General features: G+C 44.8%; 1 protein-coding gene across 3 annotated transcripts in view; it reads right to left on the reverse strand.

The window, feature by feature from the left end:
* Positions 1-26,652, reverse strand: part of bmp2k (BMP2 inducible kinase) — a 163,755-nt gene that overhangs the window by 18,207 nt on the left and 118,896 nt on the right. For all 3 annotated transcript variants that reach the window (XM_084322714.1, XM_084322716.1, XM_084322715.1), the window contains 6 exons: positions 25,102-25,234; positions 20,993-21,096; positions 19,322-19,401; positions 17,405-17,553; positions 10,778-10,831; positions 5,792-6,039 (listed from right to left, as the gene is read on the reverse strand). In XM_084322714.1, coding sequence (XP_084178840.1) covers positions 5,792-6,039; positions 10,778-10,831; positions 17,405-17,553; positions 19,322-19,401; positions 20,993-21,096; positions 25,102-25,234 — 768 coding nt within the window. The remainder of the gene's footprint in view (positions 1-5,791; positions 6,040-10,777; positions 10,832-17,404; positions 17,554-19,321; positions 19,402-20,992; positions 21,097-25,101; positions 25,235-26,652) is intronic.

The following is a 26,652-nucleotide window of genomic DNA, read 5'->3' on the forward strand; positions in this document are numbered from 1 at the left end:
GTGGTATGACCTACAGTAGCTAACTAGCCAACAGCTACACTGTAACATTGGTGGTATGACCTACAGTAGCTAACTAGCCAACAGCTACACTGTAACATTGGTGGTATGACCTACAGTAGCTAACTAGCCAACAGCTACACTGTAACATTGTAACATTGGTGGTATGACCTACAGTAGCTAACTAGCCAACAGCTACACTGTAACATTGGTGGTATGACCTACAGTAGCTAACTAGCCAACAGCTACACTGTAACATTGGTGGTATGACCTACAGTAGCTAACTAGCCAACAACTACACTGTAACATTGGTGGTATGACCCACAGTAGCTAACTAGCCAACAGCTACACACTGTAACATTGGTGGTATGACCTACAGTCGCTAACTAGCCAACAGCTACACTAACATTGGTGGTATGACCTACAGTAGCTAACTAGCCAACAGCTACACTAACATTGGTGGTATGACCTACAGTAGCTAACTAGCCAACAGCTACACTGTAACATTGGTGGTATGACCTACAGTAGCTAACTAGCCAACAGCTACACTGTAACATTGGTGGTATGACCTACAGTAGCTAACTAGCCAACAGCTACACTGTAACATTGTAGGTATGACCTACAGTAGCTAACTAGCCAACAGCTACATTGTAACATTGGTGGTATGACCTACAGTAGCTAACTAGCCAACAGCTACACTGTAACATTGGTGGTATGACCTACAGTAGCTAACTAGCCAACAGCTACACTGTAACATTGGTGGTATGACCTACAGTCGCTAACTAGCCAACAGCTACACTGTAACATTGGTGGTATGACCTACAGTAGCTAACTAGCCAACAGCTACACTGTAACATTGGTGGTATGACCCACAGTAGCTAACTAGCCAACAGCTACACTGTAACATTGGTGGTATGACCTACAGTAGCTAACTAGCCAACAGCTACACTGTAACATTGGTGGTATGACCTACAGTAGCTAACTAGCCAACAGCTACACTGTAACATTGTAACATTGGTGGTATGACCTACAGTAGCTAACTAGCCAACAGCTACACTGTAACATTGGTGGTATGACCTACAGTAGCTAACTAGCCAACAGCTACACTGTAACATTGGTGGTATGACCTACAGTAGCTAACTAGCCAACAGCTACACTGTAACATTGGTGGTATGACCTACAGTAGCTAACTAGCCAACAGCTACACTGTAACATTGGTGGTATGACCTACAGTAGCTAACTAGCCAACAGCTACACTGTAACATTGGTGGTATGACCTACAGTAGCTAACTAGCCAACAGCTACACTGTAACATTGGTGGTATGACCTACAGTAGCTAACTAGCCAACAGCTACACTGTAACATTGGTGGTATGACCTACAGTCGCTAACTAGCCAACAGCTACACTGTAACATTGGTGGTATGACCTACAGTAGCTAACTAGCCAACAGCTACACTGTAACATTGGTGGTATGACCCACAGTAGCTAACTAGCCAACAGCTACACACTGTAACATTGGTGGTATGACCTACAGTCGCTAACTAGCCAACAGCTACACTAACATTGGTGGTATGACCTACAGTAGCTAACTAGCCAACAGCTACACTAACATTGGTGGTATGACCTACAGTAGCTAACTAGCCAACAGCTACACTGTAACATTGGTGGTATGACCTACAGTAGCTAACTAGCCAACAGCTACACTGTAACATTGGTGGTATGACCTACAGTAGCTAACTAGCCAACAGCTACACTGTAACATTGTAACATTGGTGGTATGACCCACAGTAGCTAACTAGCCAACAGCTACACTAACATTGTTCTGCTGCCCGGTGTTATCTAGCTAGCTAATGCAAATGTGTCAACTCATGAGCTAAAATGTCTACTCTTTTGAGAAATATCTTTCACCATCATCGTCTGTCCCTCATTATCACCTGTGTACATTGTATATTACTGTTGCACTTTACTGTTACATTTGCACTCTGGTTAGAAGCCAAACTTATTTTTGTTGTGCTGTACTTGTGCTGCATGGCGACAATACATTTGAATTAGGGATGTTCGATATTGGCTTTTTTACCGATATACCGATATTGTCCAACTCTTAACACATTGGGCGCCATAAGCCTATGGAGAGGTTTACCTTCTTTGCAGGGCTATAACTTTTGAAATTGTATTTCTATATTGACATTACTATGGCCCATTCAACATAGATTATCTATAGTTCAGGATGTGGGAGCGTTATATTTTTTCATTCATACATTGTTGTGTTAATACCATCTAGAATATAAGTATGTTTTTAAGCTTTTCTGCTGTAATTCCAAAAACGAGAGTTATAGGCCCTGACGCATTATGATAGATTATCGATTGGCGTTTCTTTCCTATACACGCTATATTAAAAAATTCAAATGTATATGATCGGTATACATTATGCTTCATCATGCGTGAAGGAAAGGGGGGGGTCGTTTATAATTCCTTGATCATCAGTAACGGCTTTATTTAGTATGGGTTGATATATTGATCAGATGGTTTGCAGTGAAATTAATAAACAATCGGGCTGAAAATAACGTTACTGTCCTCTTACCATTCGCCGATGAGACTGGAGGAAAAAGATCCCAATTATTTGACGCCGATCTCCTAGATCCATTTCGTTTGTATGGCGCAATAAACACCGAAATCATATCGATTATTAAGTTTAGAAAGCGATCAAAATGCACTATAGTGTTCGTCTGGAGCCACGTAACAAGATATGACTGCCGGAGGGAATTCCTCGACGCACCGATCACCACTTACGGTTTTGGCGAGAGTGTAACTCGCCCGACCATCCACCAGGCGGCGGTATTGAGGCGTTGCAATCTCATACAGGGTCCCGCTGCAGTCCCGAAGTTGGCTGGATGATTTATGAATGCCATGGCAAAAAAATTAAATATTGATCCCAAAAAGTCGTTCTTGGCGTTCAACGCATGGCGGGCAAAAACGGCATAACTAATTCTTGGCGACTGTTGTGAAGGGCCAGATTAACACTGAGAATCTACGTTTTATTGTTTTATATAACTTGTATATTATTTATATATATATAAGCTATATCCCTTTAAGCCTCAGTTTGAATCATAGCATTATTCGCTTTCCTCATTGGATAACGCCCTTGACGTTGGCGGCGCCAAGAATCGCGCCCCTCAGACAAGTTCAAAGACGAGTCTGGACAAGTTGAGACATGCCCTTGGGCAGCGCATTGATTCCGAACAAGAGCTTCGGTCGCGCCCTAGAAAGCCCTCTAAGTATATATATTGTGGAAGGCGCAAACAGTAGCAGTTCGTCAGAAGTAAAGTAGCAGCAGTTGAACCTAACGTATTGTGCAGTTCGTCATTACAGTTAACGCAGTAACGTTAACCGAGTTCGTCTAGTAGCAGAGTCAAGTTCGACCTAACCTAACGTGAAGTAAAGAGCTCGTATTACAGCAGTTCGTTCGGTGTGCAGCATTAACAAGCAGTTCGTTCGTTTAGTAACTAGCATGAACCTTAGCAAGTGTGTGTGGACTTAACGTAATTAGTGCCAGAACACGAGGTGAACCTAGCAGCAGAACTATTGGACATGTGAGTATTGGAACCTACCGCGGCGATATTGTAGAACCATTATTGGTGGATTATAGTGACTTGTGGAAACGTAGTACAGTGGAGAAGAGCATCGTTAATACCATTGTCGTTTGGATTTAACTACCCTGAAGATTCCACATCGGGCTAGCTTCGGGGACGAAGCTGGCTGGCTATCATCATTGCTATCGGGCATTGGATTACAGCTATTACCCTGCTACCGAGCACTTGGATTATAAAGACCGGATCCGTATGAGAACCCCTTTTCTTCAAGTGACCAGCCTGAGTATCCGTCTATTCTTCATTCCTCTGGAGCTTACAACTCTGTGGGAGGAAATCACCAGTCTCCAGCTATACCCTCGTTTTGCCCCACTATATTGCCATCTCACGCCATGCGGCGTCCGGTCTAGTATACTTAGCCTAGGAATTATTCATTCCCACTGACTTTGCTACTCCTGACTTTCTAATATCATTCGCCATAAAAGAGCGACCCAGTAATTATCAGTTATATCTCTGCATAATAATAAAATACTGTAAATGATATCTCTTTGTCACCGTGCCGTCTATTTGAGTGTCTGCCATAATAACTGTACTGTCTGGCAAGTAATAATAATAATAATATGTAGTAGTGGTTTAATCTATCACAATCTTTAATACAGTCAGGGTTTTGTAACCCCTCAGTTACAGCGACCAATGTGTTAATTTCCGATACAGATATCAACAGATACCGATATATGCAGGGTTTTCCCCCCCAAAAAAACTGAATCATTTCAGGTAATTAACATTACATATATCTTGTTGTGGAATTAACACATTACTTTTGACAATAAATAAAATAAGAATTTGTTCTTACTTGCTTGCCTGGGTAAATAAATGTAAAAACAAATTTTTTATTTTTTATTTTTACAGATACCGATCATTTCCGATATTACATTTTAATGCCAATAACGGCCGATAATATCGGACATCCCTGATTTCAATCTAATCTAAAGTAGTGACATCTTGGACCCAGAGGAACCCTCATGAGGAGCCAAGCGGGCATGCTGCTGCCTACCTGGAGGTACTGGAGCTGCTGAGCGCTGGCATGCTGCTGCTGCCTACCTGGAGGTACTGGAGCTGCCGAGCGCTGGCATGCTGCTGCTGCTGCCTACCTGGAGGTACTGGAGCTGCTGAGCGCTGGCATGCTGCTGCCTACCTGGAGGTACTGGAGCTGCTAAGCGCTGGCATGCTGCTGCTGCCTACCTGGAGGTACTGGAGCTGCTGAGCGCTGGCATGCTGCTGCTGCCTACCTGGAGGTACTGGAGATGCTGAGCGCTGGCATGCTGCTGCCTACCTGGAGGTACTGGAGCTGCTGAGCGCTGGCATGCTGCTGCTGCCTACCTGGAGGTACTGGAGCTGCTGAGCGCTGGCATGCTGCTGCTGCTGCCTACCTGGAGGTACTGGAGCTGCTGAGCGCTGGCATGCTGCTGCTGCTGCCTACCTGGAGGTACTGGAGCTGCTGAGCGCTGGCATGCTGCTGCCTACCTGGAGGTACTGGAGCTGCTGAGCGCTGGCATGCTGCTGCCTACCTGGAGGTACTGGAGCTGCTGAGCGCTGGCATGCTGCTGCCTACCTGGAGGTACTGGAGCTGCTGAGCGCTGGCATGCTGCTGCTGCTGCCTACCTGGAGGTACTGGAGCTGCTAAGCGCTGGCATGCTGCTGCTGCCGCCTACCTGGAGGTACTGGAGCTGCCGAGCGCTGGCATGCTGCTGCTGCCTACCTGGAGGTACTGGAGCTGCCGAGCGCTGGCATGCTGCTGCTGCCTACCTGGAGGTACTGGAGCTGCTGAGCGCTGGCATGCTGCTGCTGCTGCCTACCTGGAGGTACTGGAGCTGCTGAGCGCTGGCATGCTGCTGCTGCTGCCTACCTGGAGGTACTGGAGCTGCTGAGCGCTGGCATGCTGCTGCTGCCTACCTGGAGGTACTGGAGCTGCTGAGCGCTGGCATGCTGCTGCTGCTGCCTACCTGGAGGTACTGGAGCTGCTAAGCGCTGGCATGCTGCTGCTGCTGCCTACCTGGAGGTACTGGAGCTGCCGAGCGCTGGCATGCTGCTGCTGCTGCCTACCTGGAGGTACTGGAGCTGCTGAGCGCTGGCATGCTGCTGCTGCTGCTGCCTACCTGGAGGTACTGGAGCTGCTGAGCGCTGGCATGCTGCTGCTGCTGCCTACCTGGAGGTACTGGAGCTGCTGAGCGCTGGCATGCTGCTGCTGCTGAGCCGCCTGCTGCTGTTGGATCTGTTGAAGACGGAGGTCCCCGGGCTGCAGCTGCTGGAGAACGCGGTGCTGCTGACTGCTGGCCGGGGGCTGCTGGAGCGCGCGCTGCTGCCCACTGCTGGCCGGAGGCTGCTGGAGCGTGCGCTGCTGCTGACTGCTGGCCGGGGGCTGCACGGCCGGCGGCCCAGAGCCAGGCGTGGGTGCTGGAAACAACACATGCATGGTGAGTCCCTTGTTCCATTAGGGCCCTCAACTGGGTAGTGGCCCTACCGGCTACCCCTTGTTCTATTAGGGCCCTCAACTGGGTAGTGGCCCTACCTTGTTCTATTAGGGCCTTCAACTGGGTAGTGGCCCTACCTTGTTCTATAGGGCCCTCAACTGGGTAGTGGCCCTACCTTGTTCTATTAGGGCCTTCAACTGGGTAGTGGCCCTACCTTGTTCTATAGGGCCCTCAACTGGGTAGTGGCCCTACCCCTTGTTCTGTTAGGGCCATTAACTGGGTAGTGGCCCTACCCCTGTGTTCTATAGGGCCTTCAACTGGGTAGTGGCCCCACCCCTTGTTCTATTAGGGCCCTCAACTGGGTAGTGGCCCTACCCCTTGTTCTATTAGGGCCTTCAACTGGGTAGTGGCCCTACCTTGTTCTGTTAGGGCCATTAACTGGGTAGTGCCCTACCCCTGTGTTCTATAGGGCCCTCAACTGGGTAGTGGCCCTACCTTGTTCTATTAGGGCCCTCAACTGGGTAGTGGCCCTACCCCTTGTTCTATAGGGCCCTCAACTGGGTAGTGGCCCTACCCCTTGTTCTGTTAGGGCCATTAACTGGGTAGTGGCCCTACCTTGTTCTGTTAGGGCCATTAACTGGGTAGTGGCCCTACCTTGTTCTATTAGGGCCTTCAACTGGGTAGTGGCCCTACCTTGTTCTGTTAGGGCCATTAACTGGGTAGTGCCCTACCCCTGTGTTCTATAGGGCCCTCAACTGGGTAGTGGCCCCACCCCTTGTTCTATTAGGGCCCTCAACTGGGTAGTGGCCCTACCGGCTACCCCTTGTTCTATTAGGGCCCTCAACTGGGTAGTTCTACCCCTGTGTTCTATAGGGCCTTCAACTGGGTAGTGGCCCCACCCCTTGTTCTATTAGGGCCCTCAACTGGGTAGTGCCCTACCCCTTGTTCTATAGGGCCCTCAACTGGGTAGTGGCCCTACCCCTTGTTCTATTAGGGCCATTAACTGGGTAGTGGCCCTACCCCTTGTTCTATTAGGGCCCTCAACTGGGTAGTGGCCCTACCCCTTGTTCTGTTAGGGCCATTAACTGGGTAGTGGCCCTACCCCTTGTTCTGTTAGGGCCATTAACTGGGTAGTGGCCCTACCCCTTGTTCTATTAGGGCCTTCAACTGGGTAGTGGCCCTACCCCTTGTTCTATTAGGGCCTTCAACTGGGTAGTGGCCCTACCCCTTGTTCTATAGGGCCCTCAACTGGGTAGTGGCCCTACCCCTTGTTCTATTAGGGCCATTAACTGGGTAGTGGCCCTACCCCTTGTTCTATTAGGGCCCTCAACTGGGTAGTGGCCCCACCCCTTGTTCTATAGGGCCCTCAACTGGGTAGTGGCCCTACTGGCTACCCCTTGTTCTATTAGGGCCCTCAACTGGGTAGTGGCCCCACCCCTTGTTCTATTAGGGCCCTCAACTGGGTAGTGGCCCCACCCCTTGTTCTATTAGGGCCCTCAACTGGGTAGTGGCCCTACCCCTTGTTCTATTAGGGCCTTCAACTGGGTAGTGCCCTCAACCTTGTTCTATTAGGGCCCTCAACTGGGTAGTGGCCCTACCGGCTACCCCTTGTTCTATTAGGGCCCTCAACTGGGTAGTGGCCCTACCCCTTGTTCTATAGGGCCCTCAACTGGGTAGTGGCCCTACCCCTTGTTCTATTAGGGCCCTCAACTGGGTAGTGGCCCTACCCCTTGTTCTATAGGGCCCTCAACTGGGTAGTGGCCCTACCCCTTGTTCTATTAGGGCCTTCAACTGGGTAGTGGCCCTACCTTGTTCTATTAGGGCCTTTAACTGGGTAGTGGCCCTACCTTGTTCTATTAGGGCCTTCAACTGGGTAGTGGCCCTACCTTGTTCTATTAGGGCCCTCAACTGGGTAGTGGCCCTACCTTGTTCTATAGGGCCCTCAACTGGGTAGTGGCCCTACCCTTTGTTCTATTAGAGCCCTCAACTGGGTAGTGGCCCTACCCTTTGTTCTATTAGGGCCCTTAACTGGGTAGTGGCCCCACCCCTTGTTCTATTAGGGCCCTCAACTGGGTAGTGCCCTACCCCTTGTTCTATAGGGCCTTTAACTGGGTAGTGGCCCTACCCCTTGTTCTATTAGGGCCCTCAACTGGGTAGTGCCCTACCCCTTGTTCTATAGGGCCCTCAACTGGGTAGTGGCCCTACCCCTTGTTCTATTAGGGCCCTCAACTGGGTAGTGGCCCCACCCCTTGTTCTATAGGGCCCTCAACTGGGTAGTGGCCCTACCCCTTGTTCTATTAGGGCCCTCAACTGGGTAGTGGCCCTACCTTGTTCTATAGGGCCCTCAACTGGGTAGTGGCCCTACCTTGTTCTATTAGGGCCCTCAACTGGGTAGTGGCCCTACCTTGTTCTATAGGGCCCTCAACTGGGTAGTGGCCCTACCTTGTTCTATTAGGGCCCTTAACTGGGTAGTGGCCCTAGTCCTTGTTCTATAGGGCCCTTAACTGGGTAGTGGCCCTACCCCTTGTTCTATAGGGACCTCAACTGGGTAGTGGCCCTACCTCCTGTTCTATAGGGACCTCAACTGGGTAGTGGCCCTAAGGGCCCTCAACTGGGTAGTGGCCCTAAGGGCCTTCAACTGGGTAGTGGCCCTACCGGCTACCCCTTGTTCTATTAGGGCCCTTAACTGGGTAGTGGCCCTACCCTTTGTTCTATTAGGGCCCTCAACTGGGTAGTGGCCCTACCCTTTGTTCTATTAGGGCCCTTAACTGGGTAGTGGCCCTACCCTTTGTTCTATTAGGGCCCTCAACTGGGTAGTGGCCCCATAGATATCTATAGAACACTAGATAGCTTAAGGCGGAGTCACCAGCATCACTGAACCGCCGCCATCTTGCTCCAGTTAGCCTTGAGTGAGAGTGAGTGAGCTGCACAGACAAAAATACTCATAACTCGCTGAAATATTGACGGATTTACAAACGGGTTGGTTTGCTATAAACATCAAAGATGTAGTTATGATACTGCATACTTATAAAAAAATTATTTTTTAAAAGATGTTTTTTTTTTACAACCCGCTTGAATCATAGCCACGTTAATAATGCTTGTAATAAACCAAACCGTTTGTAAATCCGTCAATATTTCAGAGGGTTATGAGTATTTTTGTCTGTGCAGCTCACTCACTCTCACTCAAGGCTAACTGGAGCAAGATGGCGGCGGTTCAGTGACGTCGCTCTCCATTGGCCGGCAGCGCGGGCAAGCTATCTAGTGTTCTATATATATCTATGAGTGGCCCTACCCTTTGTTCTATTAGGGCCCTTAACTGGGTAGTGGCCCTACCCTTTGTTCTATTAGGGCCCTTAACTAGCTAGTGGCCCTACAGAACAAGGGCTAGGGCCATTACCCAGTTGAAGGCCCTATAGAACAAGGGGTAGGGCCACTACCCAGGACGTGAAGGTGTAACAGGAAGTGAAGGTGTAACATGTAGTGAAGGTGTAACATGCAGTGAAGGTTAGGGATGCCCCGATCACGTTTTTTTGCCATAGATAGTCTATGAGCCATATCGGCTGATACACTGCCGATACCGATCGTTTTTGTTATAGCAGCTGACAGTGTTATACTGTAGGTCTAACACAGGCATTCTCAATCCGGACAAAATTATCTAATTTAATCTTAGAAATTAAGTAAAGTGAATAGTACTGGGTGTTAAGCATAACAGCATCTAAGTTAATTTACTTCTGACCATTATAGTCAAAGTATTTTCCTATGAACTTAAACTCATAAGATCACATAAGGATACCATCATTGGCGTTCAGTTACAGCTATGAAGAACGATAGCTAGGTAGCCAACCCTAGGCAACAGCTGCAAAAAAGAATGCCAATGATGTTATCAGACGTTGATATCATGAGCAGTAGCTAGCCAGCTAGATAACGTTAGACAACGCCTCATGTATTAAACTAAAGTTAATTGTTTACTGGGGCATTTTGTTTAAACTGTAGCTAGGTAGCTAACGTTAGCCAATGGAAGAATGATAGCTAGTAGTTAGCCAACGCCAGCAAAAACGAATGCCAATGATGTTATCACTGACGTTGATATTATAAGCCATCAGTAGCTAGCCAGCTAGATAACGTTAGACAACGCCTCTCATGTATTAAACTAAAGTTAATAGTTTACTGGGCCATTTTGTTTAATGCTTCAGTGATGTTGTAAGAGGAGCTGTCACGACAAGTTGCGGAGGACTCTTGCCATCTTCGGAGCGAATGAGAGGTTTGTTGACAAAATAAATGCAGCCAAGACAGGTCTGTGAGGGGAGGGGCAATGCGTGCACTGCACAGCGTGTGTGAGTAGTAGGAGAGAAGACAGCGAGATTCCAACTCCGCTGAGAATTGGATCATGTTTTTCGCACGTGTCATCGATCAGTTTTCGCAATCGGCGACTTGAAAGCATTATCGGAATTCCCCAATCTCATATTTATACTGAATATCGGCCGATACCGATAGCTGGCCGATCGATCGGGGCATCCCTAGTGCAGATGTAACTTGTAGTGAAGGTGTAACTTGTAGTGTAGGTGTAACATGTAAAGAAGGTGTAACTTGTAGTGAAGGTGTAACTTGTAGTGAAAGTGTAACATATAGTGTAGTGAAAGTGTGACATGTAGTGAAGTGAAGGTGTAACATGTAGTGTAGTGAAGGTGTAACATGTAGTGTAGTGAAGGTGTAACATGTACTTGTCTGGCCGTTGCTGTCGGGGTCAGCGGGCAGAGTCCTCTTGACAGGGGTGACTGTATTGGGGAGGGGCAGTGTAGAGTTTTATTAACATGTAGTGTAGTGAAGGTGTAACATGTAGTGAAGGTGTAACATGTAGTGTAGTGAAGGTGTAACATGTAGTGAAGGTGTAACATGTAGTGTAGTGAAGGTGTAACATGTAGTGAAGGTGTAACATGTAGTGAAGGTGTAACATTTAGTGAAGGTGTAACATGTAGTGAAGGTAGGGATGTTAACAATTAATCGAAGATTTACTCGAACACATGACATTTACTCGATCAAACAATGATATGTTACAATGTTGTCGGTCTCTTATTACATTGTAGCAGTCAGTAGAATGTAGTGTTGTCACAATACTGGAATTTCTAACTTCGATACGATACCTTGAAAAGTATCGATATTCGATACCATTTTCGATACCACTGGAAAAGATTTTAATCTTAAAATGTAAATGTCTATTACATTTTTATTTTTTATTTTTTAGCTTTTGTTGCTGGTCAATTCTCCTCACCTTCTCTCTGGTATTATAAGAGAAGAGAAATATAACACTTTTAAAACCCTTTGTGTTAGGGCTGGGCGATATGGCCTAAAAATAAAATCTCAGATTATTTAAAAAAAAAATCTGATTTACGATGAATTGATTTTTTCTCTTGAAAACTAGAAATCATTCAAATAACCTGTTTTTATTTGACACAAAAAAGATATCAAACCAAGATGAATTTCCCTATTGGGATTGAAGTGCAAACCTAACTTTCACCAATCTTCATTTAAAAAAATTAAATAATAATATATATAAAAGGTTACTCTTGATCAAACAAAGATGAATGTCCCTATTGGGATTAATAGTGCAATAACTTGCTTTTTCACCAAACTTCACTTAAAACAAATAAAAGGTGCCTCTTGATCATCAAACAAGAATGAATTTCCCTATTAATAAAGTGCAAATCTAACTTTCATCAAACATAATTTTTTGTAAAATAAAAGGTGACTCGAGAAAAAAAAAGAAAAAAAAAAGATTTGTATCTCTTTTTTGAAAATAGATAGTGCAGAAAGTATCGATATTGCAGGACATTTTTATTTAAACAGTTTTAAATATTCAGAATCGATATGTATCGAAAAATCGATATGGTGTAGTAGAATGGTGTATTTTCAAAGCATGTTTCAATGAACAGAGGACGCAATATATCTATGATGAGGAAGAGACTACCTCCGTGTCTGGAAAATAAGCGAGGGGGAAAAACGCAAGCGACGGCAACTTGCAAAGTTAAGCAGGCTTAAGAGAAGCAAAATTATTCTTGTTTAATTTTTATACGTTTGTATCCAGACCCCAGGAAGAATAGTCACTGAGGCAGTGACTAATGGGGATCTGAAATAAAGAAATAAATAATTTTGAAAAAATAACACAAGCCAGTCTCTGCGCATTTATAGAAAACGGGGCATGATCGATATGGTTGACGGCGAAGGATTTCGGCAAATGATACACCTGCTTGAGCCAGCGTGCCATATCCCATCCTGAGGCACAACCAAGGACTGGCGAGTCACCACTGCGGGTCGACATATGGCTGACCACCTCGCGTAACAGTTAAAAGAAGCCATTCACCTGGATAGTGGATACAAATCCGACTGACTGGTGGAAAGTCAATTCGGGGAGATTTTCTTCGATATTTGTATTCATTATTCATCCAGGGAACTTGGTGTTACCATAGGGAATAAGTCTGAGATCGCCAAAGTGCAATACCGGCCGCATCCAGCTAGACGGTGGTATCGAGCACCCTTTGAAACCTTGTATCTTGGCCTGTGCAACGGTCAAATGTCACCGGGCTCACTTTTATTTGTCGGGCCAGTCTAGCGGTTCTCCCGGTTGCATTGAAGCGCGTCAAATATCCCCAATCCATATGTTGTGGTGGGTTATGCCATAGACCAAATGGACATTAGATGTACCAGATGGCGATCAAACAATTGGAATATTATTTTTGGAATACTCCCGATCACAGGTAAGGACTATCTGACGTAAATTTGAGCTTGATTGTGCAAATGCTTTTATACCGATCTGGCTGATAAGCGTTTTTAGGGTTCAATACGAATGCCGTTACTGGCAATCAAATAATCAGAAATGACCCCCCCCCCCCCCCCTTTCATGCATTCATGATTAAACATAATACCTATGATATAGATTTGGTTGGGAATAATAGCATGTACAGGCAAGAAACGGCAACGTTTATAGTAGAATTGACGTATAGGGCTTTAACTCAGCCCTTCGGGAATTACCCCAGACCACGCTATAACCACTTATATTCACCACGGTATAACACGGGAACGTATGGATAAAGAAATTAATAGTTTTTCACATATTGAACGATAGATGGGTGATGTCAAATGGGCCATAGTATTGTATCCATATCTATAATATAGAATATAGTTATAGCTCTACAAACAAGGTGACACACTCCTATCTTTTAAAGCGTGGCAGTGCTAGAACGGGGGCCGACTAATCCCCGGCGGTCAATGAGTTAAAAATACTATTGTTGCTTCGTTAGGTTGTTTTCAGCATTTCATGCATGTAACGTTCAGACGGCCCGCCCTTGTTTGACGGCTTCATCATCATCATTAGGTGGCTTCTTCGTTCCGAAGGTTGCCCATCACTCTCCAACCCATTCTGTCCCCACTTCTTCTCTCCAACTCCGTGACTCCGCCTCTCACTCCACTCCAATTACAGACGTCGTCTACCCAGCCTCTTCTTGGTCTTCCACTTCCTCTCTTTCCATCCACCTTCCCCATCACCACCTTCTTGAACATCTCCCCGCTGGATCCTCTCAAAAAATGCCCGCACAACTCCATCTTTCTCTTTTTCAACCTCTCCAGCAGCTGTCCTCCTTGCATACCCGCTCTTCTTCTCAGTACCTCCTCATTCTTGATCTTATCCTTCCATGTTATCTTCAGCATCTTCCTCAGTGTCCACATTTCAAAAGAGTCTATCATCCTCTTTGCCTCTTCATTCAGCGTCCATGCTTCTGCTCCGTATGAAAAGACTGACATAACATAAGTTTCCAAAATCCTGGTCTTCGTTTTCCAACTCATGTTTCTTCTCAATAATTCTTTATGGTTCCAGAATGCGCCCTTTGCAATTCCGGTTCTTCTCTTAATGTCCATGTTAGCTCTTCCACCTTCACTGATCCAGCTTCCAAGGTACATGTACTCCTTCACTTGTTCAAGTTTTTCTCCATCCACCTGTATTTTACAAACAGTTCCTGGTGTTTTTTCAATGATCATTACTTTAGTTTTCTGTGTTTAGCGACATTCCATAGTTTTTGCATTCGACATTCAGCTTATTCATCATGTCATGTAGATCTTCTTGACAGTTACAGACTATAGCAGTGTCATCCGCGTATCTTATATTGGTGATGTTCTCTTCGCCAAGTTTTACTCCTTTCCCTCCTCTCAGACCTTTTTTCATCAGTGATTCACTGTACATATTAAAGAGTACAGGGGACAAGATGCATCCTTGTCTTACACCCTTCTCCACCGGGAAGTCTCTTGATTTCTCCTTTCCTATTCTAACATTAGCCTTCTGCCTCCAGTATAAGTTGGCAATTATTCTTCGGTCAGAAACTGGTATTTTGAATTCTTCCATTGTTCGGATTTCTTCCCACTGTTGGATTTGTTAGTAGTTTTCAGTATTTTATGCACGTAATCCGTTATTTAGTTAGGCCTATTGAACATAAGTATATTTTTCGTTTTTGTTTATTTATTAACCTGTTCCACCCGACGGGACCGCATCCGGTCCCAAAACGGCATCTGGTCATAAATCAATATTTTTCAGAGTGTTGCATATTTTTTGCATTTTTTTGTATCAGACGTTTTCAAGTATTAACATCACTAACATGTCACAAAAGCATGTAGAATGTATATTATCATCAATACGTTAGTTTAGCAATAGGTTAAAAGTGCCATTAGATAGTTTTAACTTCTCGATTTGCTGAAGTCTATTGCAAGACGGCAACCATTTGACATTTTGAATCATGGGAATTGTAGTTTTTTGCGGCCATTTTGTCGAGGGCATGCATAGCTGTGGATCAGCGCTGGAATTATTCCGAACTACACTTCCTGGCAGTTTCTGTGGGGGTTCAAAGTTCAGCGTTGTGAATGAATTATTTCAATAACTGTTATTAATCGGGATAATAAGCCACAAAAGGTAACGTTTTTGACAAATATTGAAACGCAGTTAGTTTCTCCTCCCTATTGTTAGCATGTAGAAACAATTAGATCTGAAATTAGTTTCAAAATGGTTGCACTGTGGTGAAAATAAAAAGGTACAGTAAATTACAGTAGATATCATTATCCGTTCTTATGCACGCCTGGTGATACTAAATCCAAATTGAACTCGGGCATTTTAAAGATAATATATGTATATATATATATAAATGTGCGAATTGGCTATAATAAGGCATCATAATTCATATTCTCCTTTGTTTCATCACAATTTAAGCAAGCCTAGTTACAATATTTCTGACACTGAATACATTCCCTGAGGTCCATAGATGTCCCTAGATACCAAGAATATGCAACGTTGGACGTTGGGCGTATGGACGTTTCGCAATTATGCCACAACAATGTGGAACGCCCTACCCAAAGCTGTAAAGGAATGTGAATCCCTGCCCACATTCAAAACCGCTCTTAAAGAGCACCTACGGGAGGCTGCAATTCGAAACTGGCCACCGTAAATGCCCAAAACCCCCACCACCTCCTAATAGACAGTCTCCTCCCCACCGCATGTATATATTCCCTCCCCGCCGTATGTATATTTCCCTCCCACCCACCCACCCCCTCCTAATGTACAGTCCCCTCCCCATCATATGTATATACTCTGTCAGGATCTAGGGGTAACAGTACTGTATATTTGAATACCGCTTATGTCACAAATGTATCAGTACTAAATACCTATATGTCCCTATGCCATAAATGTCATGTATGTTGTGTATGTCATAAATGTCTATATGAAATGAAAATGGGGGACCCTGATGGAAACAAGACAAACGTCTTTCTCAGGTCTGCATCCCCTTAACAATTGTATGTATTGAGCCGTACTGTATTGTACCCATTCTGCAATCTGTTAAATAAAGTTTTCATTCATTCATTCATTCATAGAAGTGGAGCAATATTCCATTTACCTAGGTATATATTTTAGGCGAAAATATTCCATGGGTGGAACAGGTTAAGTTAACACTTTGGTTGCCATGGGTTAAATTCATGATATACCATAGGTTGCCGGCTCTATTTGTCTATGGAGAAGTACCCCTTCTTTGCATGGCTATAACTTTTTAAATTCTATTGCTACATTGCCATTATTAGGGCCCATTCAAAGTCCTATATGTATTGTTCATTGTGTAGCAACGTTAAACTTTTTCATTCACATATTCATAGTAAAGTATGGTCTAATGTATAAGTATGTTTTCATCTCTTTCTGCAGCTTTCTCCAGAACGTGATCTATAGCCCCAAATGCATTATATTGATGATGCAATACAGTTTTATGGCAATCAGCGCGGTATAAAAAATTCCAACTAGACGTACTTCTAGAAGTTACTACACATCATCTGATGTTGACCGGATGGGCTAGGCGGCGTTTATAATTCCGTGGGCAGCGTTATACCAATCATCTAATGTGGGTCAAATGTTGATCATAGCAGTTAGTATTGAAGACGGTAACGTTACACGCTAAAACTCACCCCAGTCTCCGCGCGCCGTTGGGCGATCATCGTAGAGTAGACATTTTATCATTATGGGATGTAGATTTACCCGGTCCATCTCCAGCTTGTATAATGGTATATACGTCCAAATCATGTTGTTTATAGAGTTATTGGCAATCGATCGCTGTGTATTGTGACGAGCTAGAATGCCGGGACCTATAGCGAGTGCCCGGAAGTAATACGGCCGTCCAGCACAACCTCTATGCCACTTCCTGTTAAGCGATTGCGCCGATCGGCCACCAGATGGCGCTCCTGAACCGCCAGAGAGCTCAGTGGGTCCTCCTGGTGGATCTCAGGCCAGCGGAGGGGACATATGAATCCGATCGCAGATTTTTGAAATATTGATATAAGGACGCTGTAAAGCGTCCTCCGGCAACTTGAGCATGGCCGGGAATGACGCTTTTAAGCGTTTCCTGGCAGCCAAAGTGTTAATATAAAACCATTTAGAAATGTTTTGAATTTGTTAAATACATGTTTTGATTTGTGAAGTGTCGAGTGACTTCTTTTTTCTTTTTGCCACATGCAGCTCGCCCGCATAGATTCGAGACAAATGTGTTTATAATATGTCTAGGCCTCTACATTTCTACGTTTCATATGCCATGCAATGTTGCGAGAATGCAATATGCCGCTGCTGCGGAAATAAACCTTTTGATTGAGGAAACAAATACATTTGTTATTGTTTGGTAAATTGGGTATTTTTAGTTACAATTAATCGATTGATTGATCGTTAACGTTATCAATGATCGAGTAAGGAACGTGCTTACAATTTGCAACCCTAAGTGAGGGTGTAACATGTAGTGAAGGTGTAACATGTAGTGAGGGTGTAACATGAAGGTGTAACATACTTGTCTGGCCGTTGCTGTCTGGGTCAGCGGGCAGGGTCCTCTTGACAGGGGTGACTGTATTGGGGAGGGGCAGCACGCTGCTGGTGGCTGCCTTGGGCCTCTGCCTGGGAGCGATGGATGTCTCCGTCGGGCCCACGGACTCCGTTATTCTACAACAAGTGGTCAAACGTTGGCATTTGATCTCGTCCCCCTTTTTTTTTTGATTTATTTTTTTGGTGTTTTATCGCTTTATTGCTACTGGGCAGTCCAGTAGAGAGAGACAGAGGAGGAATGGGAGACAGAGTGGGGGGAAGACATTTGGCAAATAACGATGGGTTCGGGAGTCGAACCCGGGTCGGCCGTGTCGCGGCTGAACGCGCTATGTGGTTCGCCACTGGGGCGCCAATCTCGTCCCTTTTAAAAGGAATGCGCCGACATTATGGGAAACATGCTTACAGTCTTTTCCACGGTCAGGCGAGAAGATAAGATACCAATTTTCCCTCTGTGTTCAGTAGAGGGCTATCCGGCTTCAGGACAGCCTAGCTTAGCACAAATTAATGGAAGCGGATACAGACCAGCTAGCCTTGCTGTTGGCCGAAAACACCTCTCCCGGAGTTTTAAGCTAGGCTAGTGGTTCGAATCAGCTTCAATTCATTTGTGCTAAGCTAGGCTAGCTTTCAGCCGCATAGCTTTCTACTGAACACAGAGGGAAATTTAAATATATCTTCTTGTCTGACTCTGGAGAAGACGAGACTCCATAATGTTGGAGTGTTCCTTTAAGTAAACAAATAAACTAAACAGAAGGGACATGCCCGAAGACTCTGGTGCAGCATGTTACTACAGTTTGGACCATGTATACCATCATCACTATTACTACTGTCTGATTGAACATGTATACCATCATCACTATTACTACCGTCTGATTGAACATGTATACCCTCATCACTATTACTACTGTCTGATTGAACATGTATACCCTCATCACTATTACTACCGTCTGATTGAACATGTATACCATCATCACTATTACTACCGTCTGATTGAACATGTATACCATCATCACTATTACTACTGTCTGATTGAACATGTATACCATCATCACTATTACTACTGTCTGATTGAACATGTATACCATCATCACTATTACTACTGTCTGATTGAACATGTATACCATCATCACTATTACTACCGTCTGATTGAACATGTATACCATCATCACTATTACTACCGTCTGATTGAACATGTATACCATCATCACTATTACTACTGTCTGATTGAACATGTATACCATCATCACTATTACTACTGTCTGATTGAACATGTATACCATCATCACTATTACTACTGTCTGATTGAACATGTATACCATCATCACTATTACTACTGTCTGATTGAACATGTATACCATCATCACTATTACTACTGTCTGATTGAACAATGCAGAATAAAAGCAATGCATAACGTGTGTAAAATATGCAGAGTTGAGAGAAGGGAGGCAGAGCTGAGAGGAGGGAGACAGAGCTGAGAGGAGGGAGACAGAGCTGAGAGGAGGGAGACACCAGCTGAGAGGAGGGAGACAGAGCTGAGAGGAGGGAGACAGAGCTGAGAGGAGGGAGACAGAGCTGAGAGGAGGGAGACAGAGCTGAGAGGAGGGAGACAGAGCTGAGAGGAGGGAGACAGAGCTGAGAGGAGGGAGACACCAGCTGAGAGGAGGGAGACACCAGCTGAGAGGAGGGAGACAGAGCTGAGAGGAGGGAGACAGAGCTGAGAGGAGGGAGACAGAGCTGAGAGGAGGGAGACAGAGCTGAGAGGAGGGAGACAGAGCTGAGAGGAGGGAGACAGAGCTGAGAGGAGGGAGACAGAGCTGAGAGGAGGGAGACAGAGCTGAGAGGAGGGAGACAGAGCTGAGAGGAGGGAGACAGAGCTGAGAGGAGGTACCTGGCTTTGGTCATGCTCTTCTTAGCAGCCACCTCGCTGGCTGTCAGTGGCTCAGGGAGGGATGTGGGCAGAGGAGAATTCTGTGTAGGAGACAACATTGTGTTTAGATTAATTAGATTTTTTTTATTTGAAATCTTTATTTCGAACATGCAATGAATACAAACAAACAATAACAAAAGCAAAATGTTAATGTAATTAAAATGTATTGTCGTCATACAGCACAAGTACAGTACAACAAAAAGAAGTCTGACATCCAACCAGAGTGCAAATGTAACAGTAAAGTGCAATAGTAATATACAGGTGATTAAACTGGGTATAACATAAAGTAGTACTACTGAGTAATAGTGCTAATCAGATGTATGTACAGAGTTGTAGTATTATTATGTACAGTGATACAGGTATAAAGACACTATGTTAGTATTAATATGTACAGTGATACAGGTATAAAGACACTATGGTAGTATTAATATTATGTACAGTGATACAGGTATAAAGACACTATGGTAGTATTAATATGTACAGTGATACAGGTATAAAGACACTATGGTACCAGAGGCATCGACTTCACTTCAGAGGTGGATTCAATTCAACAACAACTTGATTCCTATTATTTACGCCAAGATTCAAAAGCACAGTTCAATTCAATTGACGTTAATACTTTTTAAAAGTATCAGTGTACAAACATGACGGAACTATTTCACTCAGCGATATGATCAGTGTACAAACATGACGGAACTATTTCACTCAGAGATATGATTGCACACAAAATCATTATGACTGAAGAAAATAATTGTATTCTTACGAACACATGCATTTCAGTAGATTCGATTGCATCGATTCATTTTAAACCTCTAAACTGACTCACTGGGGCAGCGGGTGGCCTAATGGTTAGAGAAGTGGGTTTGTGACCGGAAGGTCGCTGGTTCGATCCCCCGGACCGGCAGGAAAATATCTGGGCTGGGGAAGTGAATTAATAACCCTCTCCTATCCCCTTAACACCCAACTGTTGCTCAGTGGCCAACAGTGTCAGACTGTGGTTGTACTGGGCAGCTCCAAGGTGGCAGACTGTGGTTGTACTGGGCAGCTCCCAGGTGTCAGACTGTGGTTGTACTGGGCAGCTCCCAGGTGTCAGACTGTGGTTGTACTGGGCAGCTCCCAGGTGGCAGACTGTGGTTGTACTGGGCAGCTCCCAGGTGGCAGACTGTGGTTGTACTGGGCAGCTCCCAGGTGTCAGACTGTGGTTGTACTGGGCAGCTCCCAGGTGTCAGACTGTGGTTGTACTGGGCAGCTCCAAGGTGGCAGACTGTGGTTGTACTGGGCAGCTCCCAGGTGGCAGACTGTGGTTGTACTGGGCAGCTCCCAGGTGGCAGACTGTGGTTGTACTGGGCAGCTCCCAGGTGGCAGACTGTGGTTGTACTGGGCAGCTCCCAGGTGACAGACTGTGGTTGTACTGGGCAGCTCCAAGGTGGCAGACTGTGGTTGTACTGGGCAGCTCCCAGGTGGCAGACTGTGGTTGTACTGGGCAGCTCCCAGGTGGCAGACTGTGGTTGTACTGGGCAGCTCCCAGGTGTGAATGGAACTGTAGGAATGTGAGGCAGGGCGTTCCTGAAAAAGAGCATCCGCTGAGTGAACCTACCCTGGTAAATAAAGGTTAATAAATAAAAAACTCACAAAGAGGTTTGGCACTGGACAATCTTTCCCCGCTAAGTTGAAGGCAAAGTAGGAGACTTGGTAGATGTCTGGTCTCTCCTCCTGGTCAGGCTCCAACATGTATCCTACAGATTACATTACATTCAAAATATATCAAAAGTACAACAAAAAGAGGTTTGGCATCTATAACAGCAAATATAACAGTAATATACAATGTACAGGTGATTAAACTAGATATAAAATCTATACGTTAGTACTACTGAGCAGTAATGCTAATCAGATGTATGTGCAGAGTTGTAGTATAGATAGAATAAGAGTCGGGTCCATAAATATTTGGCATTTGACACAATTTTCACACTTGTGTTTCTGTTCACCACGATGGATCTGAAATCAAACAAAAAATATGTCCTTCACGCAGGGTTCCCAGACATTGCTAAATGAAATTCAAGGACTTTTCTAAGCACTATTTTCCATTTTTAAAGGGCATTTAAAAGGATACAATTCACTTTTAAATGGCGTTTTTTATTGAAAAGAAAATCGGATCCAATATGTATGGCTTAAAACCAATTTCCAATTTCCCTCAATTCCTGCTTGTTCTTTGGGCATTTTCCCTTCAGTTTTGTCTTCAGCAAGTGAAATGCATGTTCAATTGGATTCAGGGCAGGTGATTAACTTGGCCATTGCATAAGATGCCACTTCTTTGCCGTAAAAAAACTCTTTGGTTGCTTTCGCAGTATGCTTCAGGTCATTGTCCATCTGCACTGTGAGAGCGCCATCCAATGAGTTCTGAAGCATATGACTGAATATGAGCAGATAATATTGCCCAAAACACTGCCCTTGAGCAAGGCACTTATTCCACTTAAGTCCCAACTATTGCTCAGTGCCCACACTGCCCAACGGTGGCAGACTGTGGTTGTCCTGGACAGCTCCCAGGTGTGAATGGAACTGTGTGAATGTGAAGCAGGGCGTTCCTGAAAAATCTGTGCTCAGCGAACCTACCCTGGGTAAATAAAGGTTAAACAAACTACCACCACCATGCTTCACTGACGAGGTGGTGTGCTTTGAATCATGAGCAGTTCCTTTCCTTCTACATACTCTCTTCCCATCATTCTGGTATAAGTTGATCTTTGTCTCATCTGTACATAGGATGTTGATCCAGAACTGTACAGGCATTCTTAGGTGTTTTTTGGCTAACTCTAATCTGGACTTCCTGTTTGAGGCTCACCAATGGTTTGCATCTTGTGGTGAACCCCCTGTATTCACTCTGGTGACGTCTTCTCTTGATTGTTGACTTCGACACAGATACACCTACCACATGGATAACGTTCTTGATCTGGCCAATTGTTGTGAAGGGGTTTTTCTTCACAGTTGTTTTCTGTAGTCTTCCGGGTCTTTTGGTGTTGCTGAGCTCACCAGTATGTTATTTTTTTTTAAGAATGTACCAAACAGTTGATTTGGCCACACCTAATGTTTTTGCCATCTCTGATGGGTTTGTTTAGGTTTTTCAGCCTAATGATTGCTTGCTTCACTGATAGTGACAGCTCTTTGGACCTCGTATTGAGAGTTGACAGCAACAGATTCCAAATGCAAACTTGAAATGAACTCTAGACCTCAGCCATGGAACAGCTGAGTAGCGAATTGTCCAATTACTTTTGGTCCCTTAAAAAGAATTAAAGCTGAAAGCGTTAGCTGCTTTTTAGCTGTTTCATTTCAAGTCCAATTTGATGGTGTACAGAGCCCAAATTTAGAAAATGGTGTCAATGTCCAAATATTTTATAGACCTAACCGTATGACTGAAATACAGTGACTACTGTGCAGAGGCCTGCATCTTTCCTCTTTGGCCACTTGGCGGAGCTATTGGTCAAAGAATTCCTCAATATTTTACTGTGCAGCCGGCTGCTCTGAATGCAGACAGTGATGATCATGACTCCATGTTGACTGATTACGCCGATACGACCAGACAACAGGCCTGGTTACGCCGAGACGACCAGACAACAGGCCTGAGGACGCCGAGACGACCAGACAACAGGCCTGAGGATGCAGAGACGACCAGACAACAGGCCTGAGGACGCAGAGACGACCAGCCAACAGGCCTTAGGACGCAGAGACGACCAGACAACATCTTCTTAGTATACAGGTACATTTTCTGTTTCAGACCTGAGAACACTACCATAGAATAAAGCTCATTAGCCCCTTAAGCCAGAGCGGTCCGGTACAAGATTAATTTCACGCCATAAATAGATCAATAGAGTATTCATTGATGTTGCTTTTTCTTTTTTCTTTTTTGTAGCCAAGAGTAAATACCCTAACCCTATCAAAACAGCAGTCAAATTGTATATTTTCAGAACTACGTTTGTTTACCAATGATTTTAAGTGTTATTAGCGCATGCCGGCGGAAACCGGATGAATTAGACGCAAGGGAATAACACGTCATGAAAGCGTTGTAGTCCTAAAACAGATGAGACCCAGGGCTTTCAAATGTCATCACAATTTCATATTTCAACTACACTACCCAGCTCACGCCAGCCTGTGAAAGCTGCTGAAAATATTCTTTGCGAGAACTTGACGTTATTTTTGTGATTATATCTCACAGGTCGAACAAACCTGAACGTTATAGTCATTAAATAGAGCGTAGTTTGTTTCTTTACCTTTCTGTGAACGTCTAGAAAAAAACGAAAAATAAATACAATTTATATTCTCATTTGGTTCATTCAAATTTACTCAAACAGACACAATATTTCCGACACTGAATACATTCCCTGAGGTATGTCCCTAGATACCAAGAACATGCAAATTAACCTTGTAAAAGTGGACCAATCCTCCATTCACTTGTGGTATGTGCTTTTAGGCTGCGGTTAGACTGAGTTTCGTTTTCAGATGAGTTTCGCTTTTCCAGGTCGCAACGTAGCCGGTAGGCGAGTCACACTTTCGTTTTGTCACCTGAGCACAGTGATGTAGTACACTGCCAAAGCAGTAGGTGGCAGTAGGTGGCGAACATGAAGGCAATTTTCAACCAATCAGAACTTGAATGTGCCAATACACTTCCTGCAAAGAAAATGTCAACAAGGCGCCGCCATCTTTAAATGCCTATTTACCCAATGCAGCACTTATTTTTCAGCAAAGTGTAATAAAAGTGCAATAAACAAAACGGATACATTCACTGTGTGTTCTGCCTCTCATTTGTTGATGAAACAAAACCAACATCAACACAAGTGACCACCAAGAGCGGATAGTTTAGTCTCAAAAAGGATCGGCGATGTTGTTAGCTACATTGTTAGCTACATGCTAACGTGAATGGAATATGCCAATATAACAGTATAGCATTGTGGCTAGAAGCTAACGCTAGCTCACGTTAACCAGCCAGCACCAAACTGATGATATCGGGAGCTATCAGTAGCTAGATAACATTAGAGACAACGCTGTGTGTATTAAACAAAGGTAAATAGATGACTGGGCCATTTTGTTTAATGCTCGTTAAGGTTGAAAGAGGAGCTAACAGGGTCTGATAGCTAACGCTAGCTCACGTTAGCCAGCTGCAGTGCTCATGCAATCGGTAATGCTAGCAGAATGAATGGATGTAAACTTTATTTAACATATTGCATAATGGGTACAATACAATACGGCTCAATACAAGCAATTGTTAAGGGAATTCAGACTGTTGTAGCTTGGACTGGGGTCCTTATAACAATAACTTGACAACACATGGTAGCTGCAGCTATTTGGGACAGCTCTGTTGTCACCGGAAGGGCACGCAGATGGTATCTACTGCGCATGGGCGTTGAGCAACAACGGCTCCGCGCAGATTACACGACATGTTGTCGGCGAGTTTTTGGCGCTATTCCAAAACGGAAACACAATTTAGCGTTTTCAGTAGGGCCACAACGTTTCCTGCCAAAACGGCATTTCTATCTAATAGGGACAGCAAACGTATTCAAACGAGCACAAAAACAGTGTGTAACAAGGGCCTTAGGCACATTTTCAAAAAATATGGCTAGGGTTAAACGTTAAAGTATAAAAAAAGAAATACTTGCTGTGTGATTTGGTATGCTTTTATTTTCGTGCTAATTTCTGTATGTACACTTGACCCGACTAAATCATGAAATAAAGGTGAAAAGAAAGCATGTACTTACTGATCAGGCAGTGCAGTTTGAAGGAGAATTTGGAGTTATCGGGAACGATGAAGGTTCCGTCGCATATGGCAACCTGACTCTCCCCGAACGGAAGGGCAAAGAAACACAGCTTGTACAACAAGCAGCCAAGTGCCTGGGAAATAAAAACAGAGAAGTCTTAGTACAACAAGCAGCCAAGTGCCTGGGAAATAAAAACAGAGAAGTCTTAGTACAACAAGCAGCCAAGTGCCTGGGAAATAAAAACAGAGAAGACTTAGTACAACAAGCAGCCAAGTGCCTGGGAAATAAAAACAGAGAAGTCTTAGTACAACAAGCAGCCAAGTGCCTGGGAAATAAAAACAGAGAAGTCTTAGTACAACAAGCAGCCAAGTGCCTGGGAAATAAAAACAGAGAAGTCTTAGTACAACAAGCAGCCAAGTGCCTGGGAAATAAAAACAGAGAAGTCTTAGTACAACAAGCAGCCAAGTGCCTGGGAAATAAAAACAGATAAGTCTTAGTACAACAAGCAGCCAAGTGCCTGGGAAATAAAAACAGAGAAGACTTAGTACAACAAGCAGCCAAGTGCCTGGGAAATAAAAACAGAGAAGACTTAGTACAACAAGCAGCCAAGTGCCTGGGAAATAAAAACAGAGAAGTCTTAGTACAACAAGCAGCCAAGTGCCTGGGAAATAAAAACAGAGAAGTCTTAGTACAACAAGCAGCCAAGTGCCTGGGAAATAAAAACAGAGAAGACTTAGTACAACAAGCAGCCAAGTGCCTGGGAAATAAAAACAGAAGACTTAGTACAAGAAGAGGTACAAGACACTGGTCAGCCTAAACCAGTTTATTACACTCACTCAAAAGACTTCCTCATGACAGAAAAGACTCACACTGAGAAAGGAAGTCGAGACGGAAGAAGAGAGGAAGGAACAGCGAATTACCCGAAGGAAGGAAGGAGGAGGGAAGGGAGGGAGGGAGGGAGGGAGCTGTGTATAGAACTGGAACAGAGCCTGGGCCCCTCTGGAGCTAGCTGGCCTCATAGCTACGCTGACATGACAGGTAGCTTGGAGTGGCGCTGTGAGGCTAGGTGCTCGGTGTGGTATCAACACATGGTTAGAGGCCGTCTGTGAGGCTCGGTGTGGTATCAACACATGGTTAGAGGCCGTCTGTGAGGCTCGGTGTGGTATCAACACATGGTTAGAGGCCGTCTGTGAGGCTCGGTGCTCGGTGTGGTATCAACACATGGTTAGAGGCCGTCTGTGAGGCTCGGTGTGGTATCAACACATGGTTAGAGCCGTCTGTGAGGCTAGGTGTGGTATCAACACATGGTTAGAGCCGTCTGTGAGGCTAGGTGTGGTATCAACACATGGTTAGAGGCCGTCTGTGAGGCTCGGTGCTCGGTGTGGTATCAACACATGGTTAGAGGCCGTCTGTGAGGCTCGGTGTGGTATCAACACATGGTTAGAGCCCGTCTGTGAGGCTAGGTGTGGTATCAACACATGGTTAGAGGCCGTCTGTGAGGCTCGGTGTGGTATCAACACATGGTTAGAGCCGTCTGTGAGGCTAGGTGTG

This window comes from Notolepis coatsorum (assembly GCF_963971535.1).
Source record: "Notolepis coatsorum genome assembly, chromosome: 10".
In the NCBI taxonomy this organism is placed as follows: domain Eukaryota; kingdom Metazoa; phylum Chordata; class Actinopteri; order Aulopiformes; family Paralepididae; genus Notolepis; species Notolepis coatsorum.